This window comes from Lontra canadensis, unplaced genomic scaffold (assembly GCF_010015895.1).
Source record: "Lontra canadensis isolate GAN:19392208 unplaced genomic scaffold, GSC_riverotter_1.0 scaffold28, whole genome shotgun sequence".
NCBI lineage: Eukaryota > Metazoa > Chordata > Mammalia > Carnivora > Mustelidae > Lontra > Lontra canadensis.
The window spans coordinates 6,006,301-6,023,554 of NW_022631022.1; the positions used below are offsets into that span (position 1 = coordinate 6,006,301).

At 50.6% G+C, this 17,254-nt stretch overlaps 1 protein-coding gene across 4 annotated transcripts in view; it reads right to left on the bottom strand.

Moving 5' to 3' along the window:
* Positions 1-17,254, bottom strand: part of TLN2 (talin 2) — a 412,475-nt gene that overhangs the window by 34,912 nt on the left and 360,309 nt on the right. For all 4 annotated transcript variants that reach the window (XM_032864802.1, XM_032864799.1, XM_032864801.1 and 1 more), the window contains 6 exons: positions 15,315-15,461; positions 8,364-8,530; positions 7,258-7,441; positions 3,709-3,834; positions 3,390-3,506; positions 730-915 (listed from right to left, as the gene is read on the bottom strand). In XM_032864802.1, coding sequence (XP_032720693.1) covers positions 730-915; positions 3,390-3,506; positions 3,709-3,834; positions 7,258-7,441; positions 8,364-8,530; positions 15,315-15,461 — 927 coding nt within the window. The remainder of the gene's footprint in view (positions 1-729; positions 916-3,389; positions 3,507-3,708; positions 3,835-7,257; positions 7,442-8,363; positions 8,531-15,314; positions 15,462-17,254) is intronic.

Consider the following 17,254-nt stretch of genomic DNA (forward strand, 5'->3'; position numbering starts at 1 on the left):
TGGGGGTTATTAATCAATCACTGAGTCCCTGGGACACCACTGTCCCTAAAAGGGTGAAGGTCTGGGGTAGGGTGCTCAACGAGGGGTGGGGGGCCCTTATGGCTCACCTTCTTTAGACATAAAGAAAGAAAGCTTGTTAAAACTCAGGTCCCACCAGCTCCCTCACCAAGAATGGGCTCAGGGCAGCCACCCCACTTGCTTAGCCAAGGATCAGAGGAGTTTCTGCAAAACATCTGGCACAGGTAGGAAAAAGGCAGTTTCCCAACATTCTGTTCTGTTCTTCCAACTCACTTCCTCACCCAGTTAGGGCAGCTCCCCTCCTAGCACAGAATGCTGACCGATGGAGGCAGGAAAGGGGGCGGGCAGAAGCAGGATGCAATTTTCGTTCAGAGGGCCAGGAACAAAATGTCACAGGCCTTCTTCGCCTCTGCCAGAGTCGCTACCCCTACACCCTCCCTAAGAAAGCGTCCTTCCTACTCAGGAAGAGGAAATGTGGGAGGTTAGTCCGCAGATCAGCACCAACCCCTCTCAAACATAAACCTAGCCTCACGAGTCACGTTCCCCAGGCTGATGGGTGCACACCTCCAGCACGCGTTTCCTTACGGCGCCTGAGGTAGCGAGCTGCTCCCTTCTGCAGGTGACCGGCCCCTCCCTTTCTCCTGACTGCACCAAAAATTCAGTCATGACAGAGCATCATCAAGCCTTCCAAAACAACGCCAAGGTCTTTACCTTGCAAGCCGTCAGCATGTCAGACACAGCCTTCCGGCTCAGGTTGGCGGTGGCGATCACGTCCTCCTGTCTGCACGAGTTTCCTGCGGCCACAGCTTTGGCGGTCGCCATGGTGATACCTTTCGTCATCCTTATCGATTCTTCAGGTGATGAGGTCTTTTCAGGTATCTCTTTGGACTGGAACACCTGGAAGTTAGAAATACAACAGGTGAAGAAAAAAAAAAAAAAAAAAAAAAGAGAAGGACCAAAAATAATTTATTCTTCTCCGACTGGGCTGCCGCTCACTGTCTGAGAACAGAGCCAGCCACAGGAAGAAACTGTCAAATGGCAGGAAATTAGAAATTTCATTTGAGTAATATTATTCTCACTTTCAAGATTCTAGCATGGATAAGCCGTGCACACCTGTACTCAAGCACTCACAGTCACGAGACCCTGGGGGTGAAGGGGACAGGTCTACAGCACCAATGGAGAGCCTCTGGGTATCTGCAAACTCTCCTGGGCCAGGTGGTCACAGGGCTTCCCCGTTCTCGCCCCCTCCCCACCGTGCCTCCAGCAGCTCCCAGAAACTCCGCAGTTCTGATGCCGGCTCCTGCTTAGGACGGACCGTGGATCCCTCCCTGTGGACTCACCTCTCTCTCTCTGAGAGGGTGTGGGGCTGGGGGAAATGGAGCATTCACTTTCTTCTTCTATTCTTAGCCTGTCTTACAAATATAACTGCATAATTGTGCGGAGGCGTTCGTGTCGAGTGAGCCACAGTGACACTGTGAATTATTTAAAACCACACGCACACGCGCGCGTGCGCGCGCACACACACACACACACACACCCCTTTAGAGAAGCTGAAATAAATTAACCATGGTAAGTGAATATCGCACTTTCAAATTCCACCTGTCAGTCAAGGCAGCCATATCTGCCTCGAGCCCATCTGTCCTGTCTCTCTCACATGAGTGACTGGTGCCAGGGCTGCATTTTCAATGTGTAGCTGTCCCCGGCCAGGAGGACTACTGCACCAGTTGGGGCCGCTCTGTCTCCATCCCCAGACAACCACCTTCCAGTCAGGCAGTTTTTCCTGGGACAAAAGGGAGAACCCAGCCAGCAGTCCTGCCATGGGTTAGGCAGCCTCAAACGTCACCATCCCCCCTTGAAATGGGCAGCTTCAATGAAGCTGAACTCTAACATGGCATGGAGGCCACGCGTGTGGAGCCCTTCAGACTAACGTGGCCCACAGGGCACATGCTCATTTGGAAACTTCCTATGTCCAAAGAAACCCACAACTCGTGCCGGCCCACACTGGTACGCGGACATAGATCATGCGTAACTTGCAAGGAGAGCTCCAAATTTCCCATCTCCTCCACTGCCCCCACGAGCCCCACCCATACCTCCCAGAATGTGGGGCCAGACTTCTGATAGGAAACATCTAGCCGATGTAGGCAGGTAAGCTTCAGGTAGCAAGCAGAGTTTGAGGACACCATCAACAATTTTTAGTTTCTTCTTTGTGTGAGAACCAAGTGTAACGCCGACCAAGACTGACTTCACCAAAAACAGGACAAGAGAACCCAAGGCTCCACCAGCAAACCCCAACAGAACTGCTGGTTTCTACTGCTGATCCACAGGGCCTTTCAGCCTTCCTAGGTGACCCTCTACACATGCAGAAAAAACCGGCAGCAAAGGCAGGCCTCCCCCTCCCCGCCCCAAGAGAGAAACTGAATCTGATCAGACCTCCTGGGAGAAAGAAATCTCTGAAACCATTCATTTTCAGCATATTTCTATTTCCAGGGATTAGGATGAGTCAATTCATAACCATCACGGGATCAAAAAAACAGGAACAGTGTCCAGATTGCAGGAACACCAGGACGCCCTCATTCAAGGCAAGAAAGAATGCATGGTCAGTGTCCCTGGGACCACACAGATTGCCAACAGAAGGGCGCTGAATTTTAAAGGGAAGTGTCTCAGGTAAAGGCATCCAGGTTTCTCTACTGGGGAAGCTCAAACCCCAGAACCTGTACGTGTGCAGCAGCGTGAGCTGTTGCTGACAAGAGTGGGAATGAGGAGGGCCTGTGTGTGGCTCTGTGTTGTACACACACCGTTTAAGCTCAAGGTGAGAGCAGACAGCCATCCTGAGTTTTCCCTTGGCCAGGAATCTTCTGTAAGGCTTTTGTTTCATGCTCCGATTTTAGTGGAATTAAACCTGAATAGTCCTACGTGATACATTTTAATTAATTTCTTTTTTCTTTAATAATGTTTTTTTAAGATTTTATTTATTTATTTGACAGACAGAGATCACAAGTAGGTAGAGAAGCAGGCAGAGAGAGAGAGAGGAGGAAGCAGGCTCCCCGCTAAGCAGAGAGCCCGATGCAGGGCTCGATCCTAGGACCCTGAGATCATGACCTGAGCTGAAGGCAGAGGCTTTAACCCACTGAGCCACCCAGGTGCCCCATTTTGATTAATTTCTTAATTACAAATCGACTGTAGCCAAACTCTGATGTGGTCAGCTACGCACGGGGCCTCAAGGATGCAAAGCTAGCAGCAAGTAGGTGAGTGGGCCTCCTAGCTCAGGCACTCCATGTAAAACCTCTTTCTGTTACAGATCTCAGAGAGGTCTGTTTTGGGGTCCGCTCTAGCACAGGAGTGCTCGAGGGAGGTGATGGCTGGCTCCTTACCGTGAGCTCCTGTTTCATGTACTCAATGGTGGCCTCGAGTGCCCGTGTGCCCCGGGTGGCCTCGTCCTCCACCGCCTTGACGGTCTTGAGGAGGGAGGTGACATTGGTCACCATCACCTGTATAGGAAGGAGAGGCCGAGAGAAAATGAGGAGCACACTGAGGTCCATGCCCCAGTCCTTTTCGTTCCGTATCTGATGCCATGAGCAAAACCACTGCGAAGCGAGGAAGCAGCTCAGAGGCATACGCTCCCATTATTCTTGCTTCTCTCGCTATGCACTCCCCCTCCACGCCTGCCCCAGACTTGGGGCCCCACTCTACCTTGGCAGCCCCCTTGAGCTGGTACATGGAGGGGTCATCAGCAGGCTTGCTGGCAGCTCCCTTGGTGGCACCGATCAGATCTGAAAGGGCCTTGGCCACGTCTTTGATGGCATTGATTAAGACCACCTGAAAGAAAGCAGAGAGCCCGGGTGAGTGGCCCCAGCAGTCACCTGCTGGTCTCACCAAGCGCACACAGCCCGAGGGTGAGGTAGGGGGATTTGGGGGGCCAGGCTCTGTCTCGGCAGCTCTCCAGCCTGCAGCTTGGCAGAACTTCAAGAAGCCAGCCCTGGAGTCTCCCCAGGAGAGGCTGAGGCTGAGCCAGAACACAGACCCCATGGACACTCAGGGGTATGTTCCAGCGCCTCCTGGCTGGCAGCTCTGATGACAAGTCATCTAGGAAAGGAGGCAGGCAGCAAAGCAGTCACCTGGGAGCCAGCACTATTCCCAGGCACCCTGAGCTGGCAACCAAAACCACGGAGGACCAAATGCTAGCCTTGCAGCCTGGCCTGCGAGGCCTCCGCGGCAGCCCGCCGGCTTCTCCAGCTCCCGTTCATAGGATTCTGTGACCTACTTAACATGCGACAGGCAGATGGGTCTGTCTTTCTTCCCCAAGGCAAATCCCACTCATGCCTACTTCAGGGCCTCTGCTCTTGCTCCTCTCGCTCTGCCTGGAAGCCGGCTTTTCCCATCAGTCGGGGCTCAGCTCGGCCATCAGGCCATCAGAGACCTTTCCTGACCACCCCCAACCTGAAACTCCATCAGTGTGCCCTGTTTCCTTTACAGCACTTATCGGTATGTCTTCTCCCCCGAAATGGAGGTAAACTGTGGGAGGGCCAGCCTGGGCTTCTGTCTGTTGTGTTTTGCACTCAGAACAGGGTCTGGCACGTCACAGGTGCACAGGAAATATTCATGGAATGACTGGCTGGACAGGTGCATGCCCTAATGACACTGGAAAGAATATGGTACCTACACTCCGGTCACTGAGCAGAGACCACAGGCCAACCTCACAGCGTGCTAGACCTGGGGTCTGAAGCCCCGGCTATACTCTGGAATGACATGACATGACCTGCCTTACATTTAAGTCGCCTTCTGTCACAGCAACAATTTCCCTTTACTGGGGGCAGTGTTCCAGGTGCTGAGCCACGCACATCACCCATGACCTTGCTTTGTCCTTGCCACAGCCTTTCCAAGCAGGGACTGAGATGCTCTTGTCCACACTCCCAGGGCCTGCGATTCACACTCTAGTCAGTGTGATCCCAAGGGTCATGGTCCTAATGTTCACACTCGTTTTCGCTCTAGGGCTCTGGCTCCTCACACACCAACAGCATCAGGAGCACCAGCCCTATCTCACCGCACAGCTGCGAGGGCGACTGCATAACGTAGCTGAAAACACATCACAAACTCTCATGTCCCCAACAGCTGAGAGCACGGTGACACTGTGCCTCTGCCCCTCACACCGTCTCCTGCTCGATCCTGCGCCTTCTCACCCCAGGGCTCACGGAACCTTTGGCAACATGTGGAACCACAGGGCTGGTCAGGGCGTGGTGGGTCTCGTGAGGAAGGGCTGACGGGTAAGGACCTCACACTGCCTGATTCCTGCCATCACAGCAGCGGGTAGAGAGCAAGGGAGAGCAAGCAAAGGTTGCCACCAACACCCAGAGCACACGGTCTCATCCCCGGTCACTAGAAACTGACTGCAGAGTAGGCACATTTTGGTGAGGGGATATTTTCCACTAGAGGCCTCATTAGAAGTTGGGGTCCAAGAAAAGTTTAGGGGCACCTGCGTGGCTTAGTGGGCTAAGCCTCTGCCTTCAGCTCAGGTCATGATCCCAGGGTCCTGGCATCAAGCCCTGCATCGGCTCTCTGCTCAGCAGGGAGCCTGCTTCCTGCTCTCTCTCTGCCTGCCTCTCTGCTTACTTGTGAGCTTTATCTGTCAAGTAAATAAATAAAATCTTTGAAAAAAAAAAAGAAGTTGGGGCTCCAGGACCTCTAGGCCATTTAGGCGTCGAGACTCTAAACAATTTGATACACGTCTCCCTGCTCCAAGATTTAAGGTCTCCTCAGCCTGTTCACTTCTCCTCAAGTGGGGCCAGGCTCAGAGAGAGTGGATTCCAGCCCCCCTGGGCATTTTGAAGTGCTGCCTTCCTCTGTGGGGGTAAGAACACTATCACAGGCAAGGATTTGCGTGAATGCTTTGAATTCCAGAGGGCAGCCAATCCCAGCCGGGATATTATCAAAGAGAAACCTGGCAGGAGGAGTAAAAAGGCCACATGTGGAACTTTTGCTCACAGAACTCTGCTCCACTGGAGGATGTCAGGCAGGGGAGGGTCATGGCCACATGCGAGCAAAGCTGGTGGCTTTGTGTGAACCGTCACAGGAGCTGCCGCCAGTCTGGGGCCTGCATGGTAGGTGGCTTCCAACCCAGTTTTGTGCCCATGGGCTAAACATGGGAGTTAACGGAGGGTTGCCGTCTGATGGTGTTGGGACAGACAGAGCAGACAGAACAGATGGGTCGAAAGTTCTGCCCTTGGGAATGGGGACAGTCTGTTGCTGGGGGCCTGGCTGGCTCTACATTCAGTAACAGCAGAGGACGAATTTGTGGACTGTCCACTGTGCTGCGCTGGGTGCTTAGCTGTCAAAGATCAGTAAACTGTGGGTGCTGTGCCTGAGCTGCGGGTATAGGCTGAGGAGGAAGGAGCAGGCAGGTTATGGGAGCATAGAGCCCTACCCTAGCCCCAGCTCCTCTCTCCCCTCCCCTTCAGGGCCAGATTTCTCAAGTGCTATCTATACACACTGGCTTCCTTTCTTTACCCTCATCTGGCTACTTCCTACAAACAGCCGTTGCTGGGGAGACAGACCAACGGCCCCACGGCACTAGTGGCCAGCTCCCAGACCTTCATTTTTTCAACTCAGCTGTGTCTCTCTGGTGCATTGAAACACTCACCCCTCTTAACATCAGGAGCCGTGGCTTTCCTCCTACCAGCTGCTGCTGCTTCTCCATTTCCCTGGGCATCTCTTTCTCCTTACTATGGTCTTAAGTGGCGGCTTCCTCAGCTCTGCCGTGAACCCCCCTTCTTCTCTTGCCCCATGCTCTTCCTCTCCTGTAGGTGCAGTCACTGTCTATATGGCCACAGACCCTGAATCCACACCCCCATACCCATGCGGGCTTACGTCCCCTCTCTAGTTCTACCTGCAGTCTCTCCGCACTGAACTCACCTTCACCTCCCTCCCCAAGCCCGCTCTCCCTCCAGGGAGCCACCCCCCCTCGCCCCCACGCCCCGATCTCGCTTGTGACTTCAAGTCTTCCTGGCCCCCTCCTCCCCCTTACATGCAAATGCTCACTGTGCTCAGTCATTCACCAGTCATCTCTAACCCCATGGCCGTCACCACCGTCTGTGGCGCCCTCCTATCAGACCCCAAACTGTGGACGTGCCCACACACCCACTGTTACTTCTGCTGTTCCTATTTTGCCTTTGGTCTCTTCTGAGGCCTGCTGCGCAGTGTTTACAGATATGTGAGAGGGACCCATGGCCCTAGGCCCTCCAGTACCTGTGTCTCGGGGTCATCAGAGCCCAGGCTGGCAGCCCCCAGCTTGACCACCTCAGCAAGCTGGGTGATGGTGGCCGCTGACGACTGGGCTGCCTGGGCCAGCTTCTCTGGCGTGGATGCGGCCCCCGACACCAGCAGCTTCGTGTCTTCCACCAAGGCCTTGGCTGTCTTCAGAATGTTCTCCCTGAGAAAGGGGGGAGGGAGACAGAGGGCAGAGCTTGACTACTGGTAGTTAGGAAGCAAAGAGACCCTTCCTAAGGGATTGTTTTTGTTAAAGAGCTTTGAAGAACAAAAAGGATGGATTACCCCTTCCTTACTGGGGCGCTCACTGTCTGCGTAGGAAAACGGGAAGAAGCAAGTCAGCCCCGTATCTAGAGATGATTAATGGTAAACTTCAGTGAAAGTTTCAGGCCTACCAGTTTGGCCCTCTTCCCCCAACCCTGTAGCTCAGTGAGAGGTCAGCTGCTTTCCTGTGGTTCCCCCTAAATTCTTCACAGCTACAGGGAGCTGCAAGGACCTATGGGTCATCAGAACCCAAAAGGCTGTTTCATGGGACAAGTGACATCATTGGTGACCTCCTTCCTAGCCCAGCTCTGGGAGTGAAGAGAGAGGAAGAAATGTACCGGGCATGTGGCAAGGCTATGGGGGGCGGGGGGCTCCCCAGCGGCAGATGGAAACCCCACACCAGCCTCCAGGAGCAGGGCCTGAGCAGCCAGCCTGGGACAGACAGCAGGCTCCGAGCCCCACTCTCCATTTATGTCACAGCTCAATGGGCCCGTCCTGGCCACTCCCACTCCCACTGGGTCTGGGAGCAAATCAGAGGCCCATCTCTCTAGTTTGGAAAGTAGAAGATCAAAAAGCTGTCCCCTGCGGGAGCAGGCCTGATTCAGGCTGCCAAAGGCACAAAGCTGGAACACGACTATGTGTTTACAGTTGGCAAAGGGGGCTTGTTTTGATTATGTGGTTCCCTTTCTCCTGTTGAGCATCTTACTGAAATCAAAATGGTTAACCACATTTCCAGCTCCTGGGTGGAGTCTCCAAGCCCATTGGGTCAGCCTGAACCTCTCCCCACCCACGAACTCCCAGGATGATTTCCACCCCCATACCTGTGGTCTGCAAAGGTCTCGTTGTTCTCCGCATTCAGGGTCCCCGCAGTCGCAAACATGATGGTGGTGTCCAGGTCCGCTATAATCCCGGACACAGCAGTGGCAGCTGTGATACATGCCTGGGTCCCCTTGTTCCCAGCCTGCAGAGCTGACAGCACCAAGGACACCTGTAGGCAGAGAGGGGATGTCAGGGAAAATGGGGAAATGCAGAAAATGTAACCCAAAGATTTTCAGACTCAAATATCACTGGAAAAAAAAAAAAAAAGCCACTCAAAAAATAGAAAAGGATGGAATTCTTCCAAAGTCATTTATAAAGCCGAAATTACCCCGATGCCAAAACCAGACAAGGGTGCCCCAAGAAAGAAAAATTACAGGCCAACGTTGCCTGATGAACATAGTACAAAAATCCTCAACAAAATATTAGGATGGTGAATTCAGCAATTCATTAAAAGGATCATACACCATCATCAAGTGGGATTTACTCCAGGGATACAAGGATGACTCAACACCCACAGATCAGCTAATGTGATACACCAATAAACAATAAAAATCTTATGATCATCTCAATAGATGTAGAAAAAGCATTTGACAAAATTCAACACCCACTGATAGCAAAAAACTTTCAACAAAGTGGGTACAAGGAGAACATATCAACATAATAAAGGCCATATATGACAAACCGACAGTTAATACCATACTCAATGGTGAAAAGATCAAAGTTTTTCCTCTAAGATCAAGAATAAGACAAAGATCCCCACCCTTGCCACTTTTATTCAACAGAGTATTGGAAGCCCTAGCCAGAGCAATTGGGCAATTAAAAGAATGAAAAGGCATCTGAATTGGAAAGGAAGAAGTAAAACCATCACTATTTGCAGCTGACATACTGTGTATAGAAAACCCTAAAGACTCCATCAAAAACTGTCAGGAGCTACTCAATGAATTCAGTAGAGTTGAGGGTTACAAAATCAATACACAAAAATCTGTTGTGCTTCTATAAGCTAATACTGAACTATCAGAAAGAGAAAGTAAGAAAACACTACCATTTACACAACTGCATCGAAAAAAATAAAGTACCTACGAATACATTTAACCAAGGGGGTGAGAGACTTATATATGGAAACCCCCAAGATGTTAAAAAAAGAAGCTGAAGAAGGCACAAATAAATGGAAAGATACTCCATGCTCACAGACCGGTAGAATCGGTATTGTTAAAATGTCCACACTACCGAAAGCTATCTACAGATTCAATACAATCCTTATTGAAATTCCAAGTGGCATTTTTTCACAGAAATACAACAAACCATCTTAAAATTTCTATAGAACCACAAAAGACCCTAATTAACCAAAACAATCTTTTTCCTTTTTTTTAAGAATTTATTTACTTGACAGAGATCACAAGTAGGCATAGAGGCAGGCAGAGAGAGGGGGGGAAGCAGGCTCCCTGCTGAGCAGAGTCCAATGTGGGGCTCAATCCCAGGACCCTGGGATCATGACCTGAGCTGAAGACACTGAGCCACCCAGGCACCCCTAACCAAAGCAACCTTGAGAAAGAACACAATTGGAGGTCTCTCAAAGAACACATGGAGGAGCATGAGACCTCCAACTGTGTTCTTTCTGATTTAAAACTGTATTACAAAGCTGTAGGAATTTAAACAGTACGGTACTGGCATAAAAACAGACACATGGATCAATGGAATAGAGAGCTCAGAAATAAGCCCAAGCATATATAGTCAATTAATTTATGACAAAGGAGTCACGGACATTCAACGGAGAAAGGACAATCTCTTGGACAAATGGTGTTGGGAAAATTGGACAGCTACATGCAAAAAAATTGAAACTGGATCACTGCCTTACAGCATACACAGAAATTAGCTTAAAATGGGTTGAAGACTTGAACGTAAGAACTGACACCATAAAATTCCCAGAAGAAAACACGCAGTAACCTCTTTGCAATAGGTCTTTGCGATGATTTTTAGAATCTGACACCAAAAACAAAAGCCAACAAAAGCAAGAATGAACAAGTGGGGCTCTGTGAAACTAAACATTTCTGCACAACAAAGGAAACCATCAGCAAAATGAAAATAGCAACTTACTGATTAAAGAAAATATTTGCAAATCCTTTAACTGATAAGGGCTTAACATGGAAAATATAGAAAGCATACATACAACTCTAGCAAAGTAACAACCCAATTAAAAATGGGTGGAAGATCTGAAAAGACATTTTTCCAAAGAAGACAAACAGATGGACAACAGGTACACAAAAAGATGCTCTGTATTGTAAAATATTAAGAAAATGCAAATCCAAACCACAGTGAGATACCATCTCACAGCTGCTGGCATGGCTCTCATCAAGAAGACAAGCGATAACAAGTGTTGGCAAAGTCGCAGTGGAAAGGGAATCTGGTGCCCAGTGGGTAGAAATGTACGTTGGTGCAGCCACTGTGGAAAATAATATGGGGGTTCTTCAAAAAACTACCAGGAGAACTACCATAGCATTCAACAATTGCAGTTCTGGATATTTATCTGATGCGAACGAATTTTAACTAAAAAAAAAAAAAACAACGTACCTCTATGTTCACTGCTGCATTATTTACTATTGCTAATCTATGGAAGCAACCGAAATGTCCACGGATGGATGAATGGATAAAGAAAATATGGTATACGTCATCCAGTAAGATAGTATTCAGCCACAGGAAGAATGATATTTTGCCATCTGTGACAACATGGACAGACCTCAAGGGCATTACACTAAGTGAAGTCAGCCAGAGAAAGAAATGCCATATGATCTCCCTTATATGTAAAACCTGAAATAAAACCAAAAAACCCAAGCTCCCGGATACAGAGAACAGAATGGTAGTCGCCAGCAGCAGGGGTTGGGAGTTAGAAGAAATGGCTGGACTTTTTTTGTTTGTTTGAATGCATTGAATAAAAATTAAAAACAGAACAAAACAAAACCCAACCATCTAACCTTCTAGCAAAAGGGATCAGTTTTCTGGAAGGAGGGATGGTATGGATTGAACCAAGGAATTTAGAAGGCACAAACTTCCAGTTACAGAATATAAGTACGTACAGTGGGCAACATGGTGACTACAGTTGACTTTCGTGTATGTCGCACAGCAGCGTTAAGAGTGCATCTTAAGAGTTCTCGTCACCGGGAGCAAACGTATACATTTTGTATTGACGTGAGATGGTGGACGTTCTCAAATTTACTGTGGTAATCAGTGTATATGTAATACACGAAAGACAAACCATCATGCTGTCTGTAGCCCCTAGACTTGTGCAGTACCGTGTATCAATTATACCTCAAAACCAGGGGAAAGGGGCGCCTGGGTGGCTCAGTGGGTTAAGTCTCTGCCTTTGGCGCGGGTCATGATCTCAGGGTCCTAAGATGGAGCCCCACATCGGGCCCTCTGCTCAGCAGGGAGCCTGCTTCCCCCTTTCTGTCTGCCTGTCTCTCTGCCTACTTGTGATTTCTGTCTCTCTGTCAAATAAATAAATAAACCTTAAAAAAAAAAAAAAAAACCAGGGGAAAAAGTAAAGAACAAATAAGAACAGGGCGCCTGGGTGGCTTAGTGGGTTAAGCCACTGCCTTCGGCTCAGGTCATGATCCTGGAGTCCTGGGATCGAGTCCCACATCAGGCTTCTCCTGCTTTGCGGGGAGCCTGGTTCTTCCTCTCCCTCTGCCTCTCCCCCTGCTTGTGCTCTCTCTCTCTTTCTCTGTTCCAAATAAATGAATAAAATCTTTAAAAAAAAATACACACACACACAAGAACAATGGATTTTCTCTCTGGGGCTCAATGCAGCCGATGGGTTAACACATGTTTTGGTGTCAACATTTCAGGCTGAGTACCAGCATTGTCATTTGCTGGCTAAACAACTTTGGGCAACTGTTTGACCTTTCTTAGTGTCCTCATCTGTACAATGGGGACATTATTTCTTGCCTATCAGGGTTGTTGGGAGGAACAAGGAAGTGGGGGTATGTATCTATTTTCCAGCAGGACACCTAGTAAGTGATCAGTAGAGAGTAGAAAATTTTAACAGGATTGTTTCTGGGACCAGAGAGAACATCAGGCTCCTGTGAAAGGTGTGGCCATTTCTGTCCCCTCTGATCAGGTTTTCTGAACAACAGCCGCCTGCTATCACTCCTTACTCCTGCCCTTGATTGCCTCTGGATTGGAAAAGCTTCAGGGTGGACCCATCATGGCTAGAGCCCAGAGCGTACCTGTGTATGTCCCCTCTGCACCCCAAGCGCTCCCTTGCACTGCCATCTGCCAGTAAATAACAATTCGAGTGATTTGAGAGTCCAGGAAGTTGGCTCTGTTCACTCCGGCAACTTCCACGCCAGAAACCCTTTGCTGCCACCTGCCACCCATCACCCCCCCCCCCTGAACACCCCCACTGTTCCTAGAGACACCTTCCCACAACACAAAGCTAACTTTACCACACCCTTGGGTACAATTCTCTCCTGCTGTCAAGGAAAGATGAGCTTCTTGCACAACAAGTTCAACTTCTCAGCCCTCCCACCACATTCTGGCCATATCAGCCAGCCCCTCACTTCCCCAAACATGCCCCACCCCTCCAGCAGTGGGTCTGCCCCTGCCTGCAATGCCCCCTCCCTGTTCTCCAGCTACCAGCCTGCTCACCCCGCAAAAGCCAGCTCCAAGTCCCCAATGTCCTCACTCAGAGACACAGCTCGTGTCCTGAGGATTCCCAGGCATGCTGTCCCTCCCCCAGGACAGCCCATTTAGCACAGGTTAAAACAGCACGCATCTGGCTAGTGACCGGAGACTCTGAGTCTGGGGACGGTCTGGAGCTGTCCTACGAATCTCTGTGCACACACCCACCATCCTCAACTATGGCTGAGCCAAAGAAGAGTCTGAAAATATTCTGTGAAGGCACTGTTTAAAAAAAACAACAAAAAAACACACTGACCGGGACGGAGGACTTACACCATCAGTGAGAGCACAAAGTTTGTATGCTCTCTTCCTTCTGTGCTGCTCAGATCTTAGCAGAGGTGCTGGACACAGCCTAGCAGACAGGGCAGGGGGCCCACTTCCTGAGCACCCGCCGTGTCCCAAGACTAGCCCACAAGGATTAGTTTCTCTTCCTCATTTGCCTGATCCTCCTACCCAGAGTTCAATGCCACCATGTCCCACCAGGAAAAGTCAGAATGGCACAGAGCTGGCCTGGGAATGAAGTATCCAGTTTCTGGAAAGAACTCCTGGAGGACAGGTGACAAAGGCCAAGACAGGGAGTTCTCCCAGACTTGGGATGTTCTCTGTCAGACTCAAAGACAGAGTCCAGAAACAGGGTCCCACCAGCTAAAAAAGGGGCCCAAGTCAGCAGTTTATGGCTGTGAGTTCCCAGGGGGTGAGGACACAAAGGTGAGCAAGATAAGAAGCCCATGGCGGGTGGGGAGTTACGGACACAGCCAAGCCACTAAGAAAGACACCAGGGCAGAAACACAGAGCAAGAAAGCACCGAAAAGGCTAGTTCAGTCTGAACAGCCGGTTCCCTGCCTTTGAGTCTCCTCTAGGTGTCCTAAGTCAGGGACCCTCTGCTGGGAGAAGCAGGAAGACAGAGAATGGCTCAGCAAGATCACAGTGCTGGTTCCCACCAGCCGACATCATGCAGCCGGGACCCCCGCCTCCCCTCCTTCAGGGCCAGCTCCAAGGTCTTCGATGGGGGAACTTGGGCAGAGTAACTTCAACAAGGAAGGGCTTTGAAAGGAAGGACAACGCCTTCCTCCAGCTGAGAGATTGATTTCCTCCTCCTGTGGCATCCCAGGCAGCCCGGGCAGGCCTGTGGGCCAAGGGAGACGGCCAGACTCCGCTCAGCCTCGGCGAGGGGCCAGGTACACAGCGGCCTCTACAGCGGCAGCTGCCAGGTGCGGGGCCCCCTGCCCGCCCCTCCAGTCCGGTTGCCAGCTTCTACGCAGGGCACAGCTCTATGACCTGGGGATCCGAGTGAAGGGAGGGACAAGCCAGCAAAGCACCGATACTCCAGCCTGCATTTTGAGTGGCCTGGAGGACAGCGGTCCTGAAGGACTCGGAGAAACAAGCCAAGCAGGAGACAAGTATCCTGTTGGGGGTCTGTAAGGGAGCTCCGGGAACGCAGGGATGCTGAGAATGGGCTTTGTTCAGCGGGGACCCCAGTGGGCGAAGAGAGTCGGAAGAGAATTTACAGAGAGCAGCAGCCAGGATGTCGGATGTGGTGAACCGTGGGTCTGGCCCTGTGCCAAGCACCTTGACACACACCACCACATTTCATCTTCACAACCCTACGGGCCCGGCTTATATCTCCCTGTGCTCATTCTGCAGATGAGGGCATTGGGGCTGGGAAGGGGACAGTCACTGCGCTGAGACCCTAGCGCCTCATGCACTATGCTGTGCATGGGATTCTCTCTGCCAACAGCCGCTGTTAGAGATCGAACGCCTCCACCGGGCTCCTGTTCTCGCAACCACAGTGCGGGGCCACTGTGGGCAGGGTGCTCAATGCTCCTCCGCACTTCACGGTCTCTTCTGGGAGGAAAGAGGGTGCGTGAAGTGAGCTTCAGGCCCTTCCCAGTGCCCTGCACCTGGGAGCCTCCCTGAGAAGGAAGCTCAGGGGTCCCGTGTCAAAAGCAGTTGCAGGGTGGGGCTCCTGGTGTCCCAGTGACTTTGACACGGTCTCTCCCTTCCGTCTGCAGGAAAGTGCATCAACAAGGTGCACCGCGGGGGTCCTGACTTCCAAAGGAACAGTCCCTCTAGTGTTCTCAATCTTCTCAGGGCTATGAATCACCCCAGCCCCCTGATGGGCTCCATCCCTGGGGAAATCCCTGCATGAGAGAGATCACCAGACCTGACCAGATTGTCTTTGGCTTAGCCTCCTGCTTATGCTCCTGGTCACAGTGGGCCACCGAGGGCCAGTGAGGGTTTTGGTGACCGCGTTGGGCCTGAGGACCATTCCTTACCTTCTCTGTGACTGCGCGGGCACACTCGATGAGCTCCCTCTTGGTGTAGCTGTCTGTGGGGCACACCTGGAGGGCCCCCGCCTTCTGCACCAGGAAGATGCAGCCGTGGCCCAGGTCCTGCACGCGAGTGCGAATCTGGAAGCCGATCTGTGGAGGCAAGCCCAGGGTGGGGAAGGAGAGGCATGAAGGATTCTGCCATTGAGGGCTCCCTACGTGGAAAATTTCTTCTATGTCCTATGGGAGCCTGGCTAGGAAAATTCCACTGCTGTTAGGAGTCTGTGCTTGGTGGAGTATGGAATTTGGTTGATTTTACTTCCCTTTTTAGAGCCCATAAAATGCCCACAGTCCCCAGGAAGCAAGCCTATGTCCCTCATCCTAGCCTAATGCCCTTCTGATATTTGTTACTTTTTCTGGCGTGTTGTTTACTTGTGTCCCCAGCCACCTGACAGAAATGTTAGAAGAACTCTGTAGGGGTAATTATTATTCATTTATGCATTTATTGAGCTCCTACTGTGTGTCAGGGCCTCTCCTGAGCAGCGATTGCATTTACTTTCATTTATTCTGCACGGCAGAATAGAGAAGAGAACCATTAGAAGTTCAAAATATATAGCATCGGTAAGAAGCATAAAGCATTCAGGTTCTTGCAAAGTTGGTACATTTACAAGCAAAGCACCCCCTTCCCTCAACTGTGTCCCGTGGTGAGAGCCAATATGCTGGGCCCAGGCTTCCTTTTTCTACGGCCAGGTTGTGGTTTCCTTAAAAAGGTACATTTTTAGAGCTAAAGGCTCAGCAGGCACACATTCTTTTAATGACCCCTGAGTTCTGTGATTATAAAAGGTACTTTGCCTAAAAGAACCCAAATGAGCTCCACAATAGATAGGCAGTCTCTTTCAGGAGTAATAAATTCCATCTCCTGACGTTTGCATTCCTCTGGCTGTTTCATGTCAATTTTCATTTTAGTGTGATCAACACAGCTGCCATAAATAACCTGCCCTCCAGCCCAGGTAAGCAACTAAAAGCAAAACACCTTAAGCTTTAGTTAGTAAGTGTTATTTCCAGGACTCCATGACAGCAAGAAGTGGTGGCTTCTCCTTCCAGCATCTACCAAGAAGAGCTAACAAGATCTCAGGTATCTTGAGTAAAAGCTGGGAGATCTGGACCACCAGGGTGCTATCTTCCAGCATTGTCCTATTGGAGTCCAAGGTGGTGGTGGTGGGGGGGTTGGGGTAGCAAAGGGGGTTGCAAATGTTAACCCTATTATGGAAACACATCATGCTTTTAGGGGAAAAAAGGTAATCCTCTTGTCTCCTTAAGGCCCAAAGGATATTTAAAATCCATTTAATAGGGGTGCCTGGGTGGCTGAGTGGGTTAAGCCTCTGCCTTTGGCTCAGGTCATGATCTCAGGGTCCTGGGATCAAGTCCCGCATCAGGCTCTCTGCTCAGTGGGGAGCCTGCTTCCTCCTCTCTCTCTGACTGCCTCTCTGCCTGCTTGTGATTTCTTGTCTGTCAAATAAATAAATAAAATCTTAAAAAAATAAAAATAAAAATAAAAAATTAATTAAAAAGTTGGATTCTGAAGCCTGATACAGCCTCAGCCACCGCCTCATTTCTGTATTTTGCTTGGGCTGCGGTGTTGAGAAAATCCTGTTGTGTGCACACAGGTTTTCCTGGAGCCCCCGAACCCCAGCAGGGAAAAGCTACATCAGCCTGAGGTCTGCACGAGGCCACCCAGCAGGCCACGGTACGGCGCCGGCGGCCCCCAAAGGGTTACCTCATGGTCCGGCCCAGAGTTTATTCAAAAACACACACAGTTTTTCCTAAGAGTTTTAAAAATCGTTCAGTTAGGTTTAAAAAGTGAGCCTTGGGGGCGCCTGGGTGGCTCAGTGGGTTAAAGCCTCTGCCTTCGGCTCAGGTCATGATCCCAGGGTCCTAGATTGAGC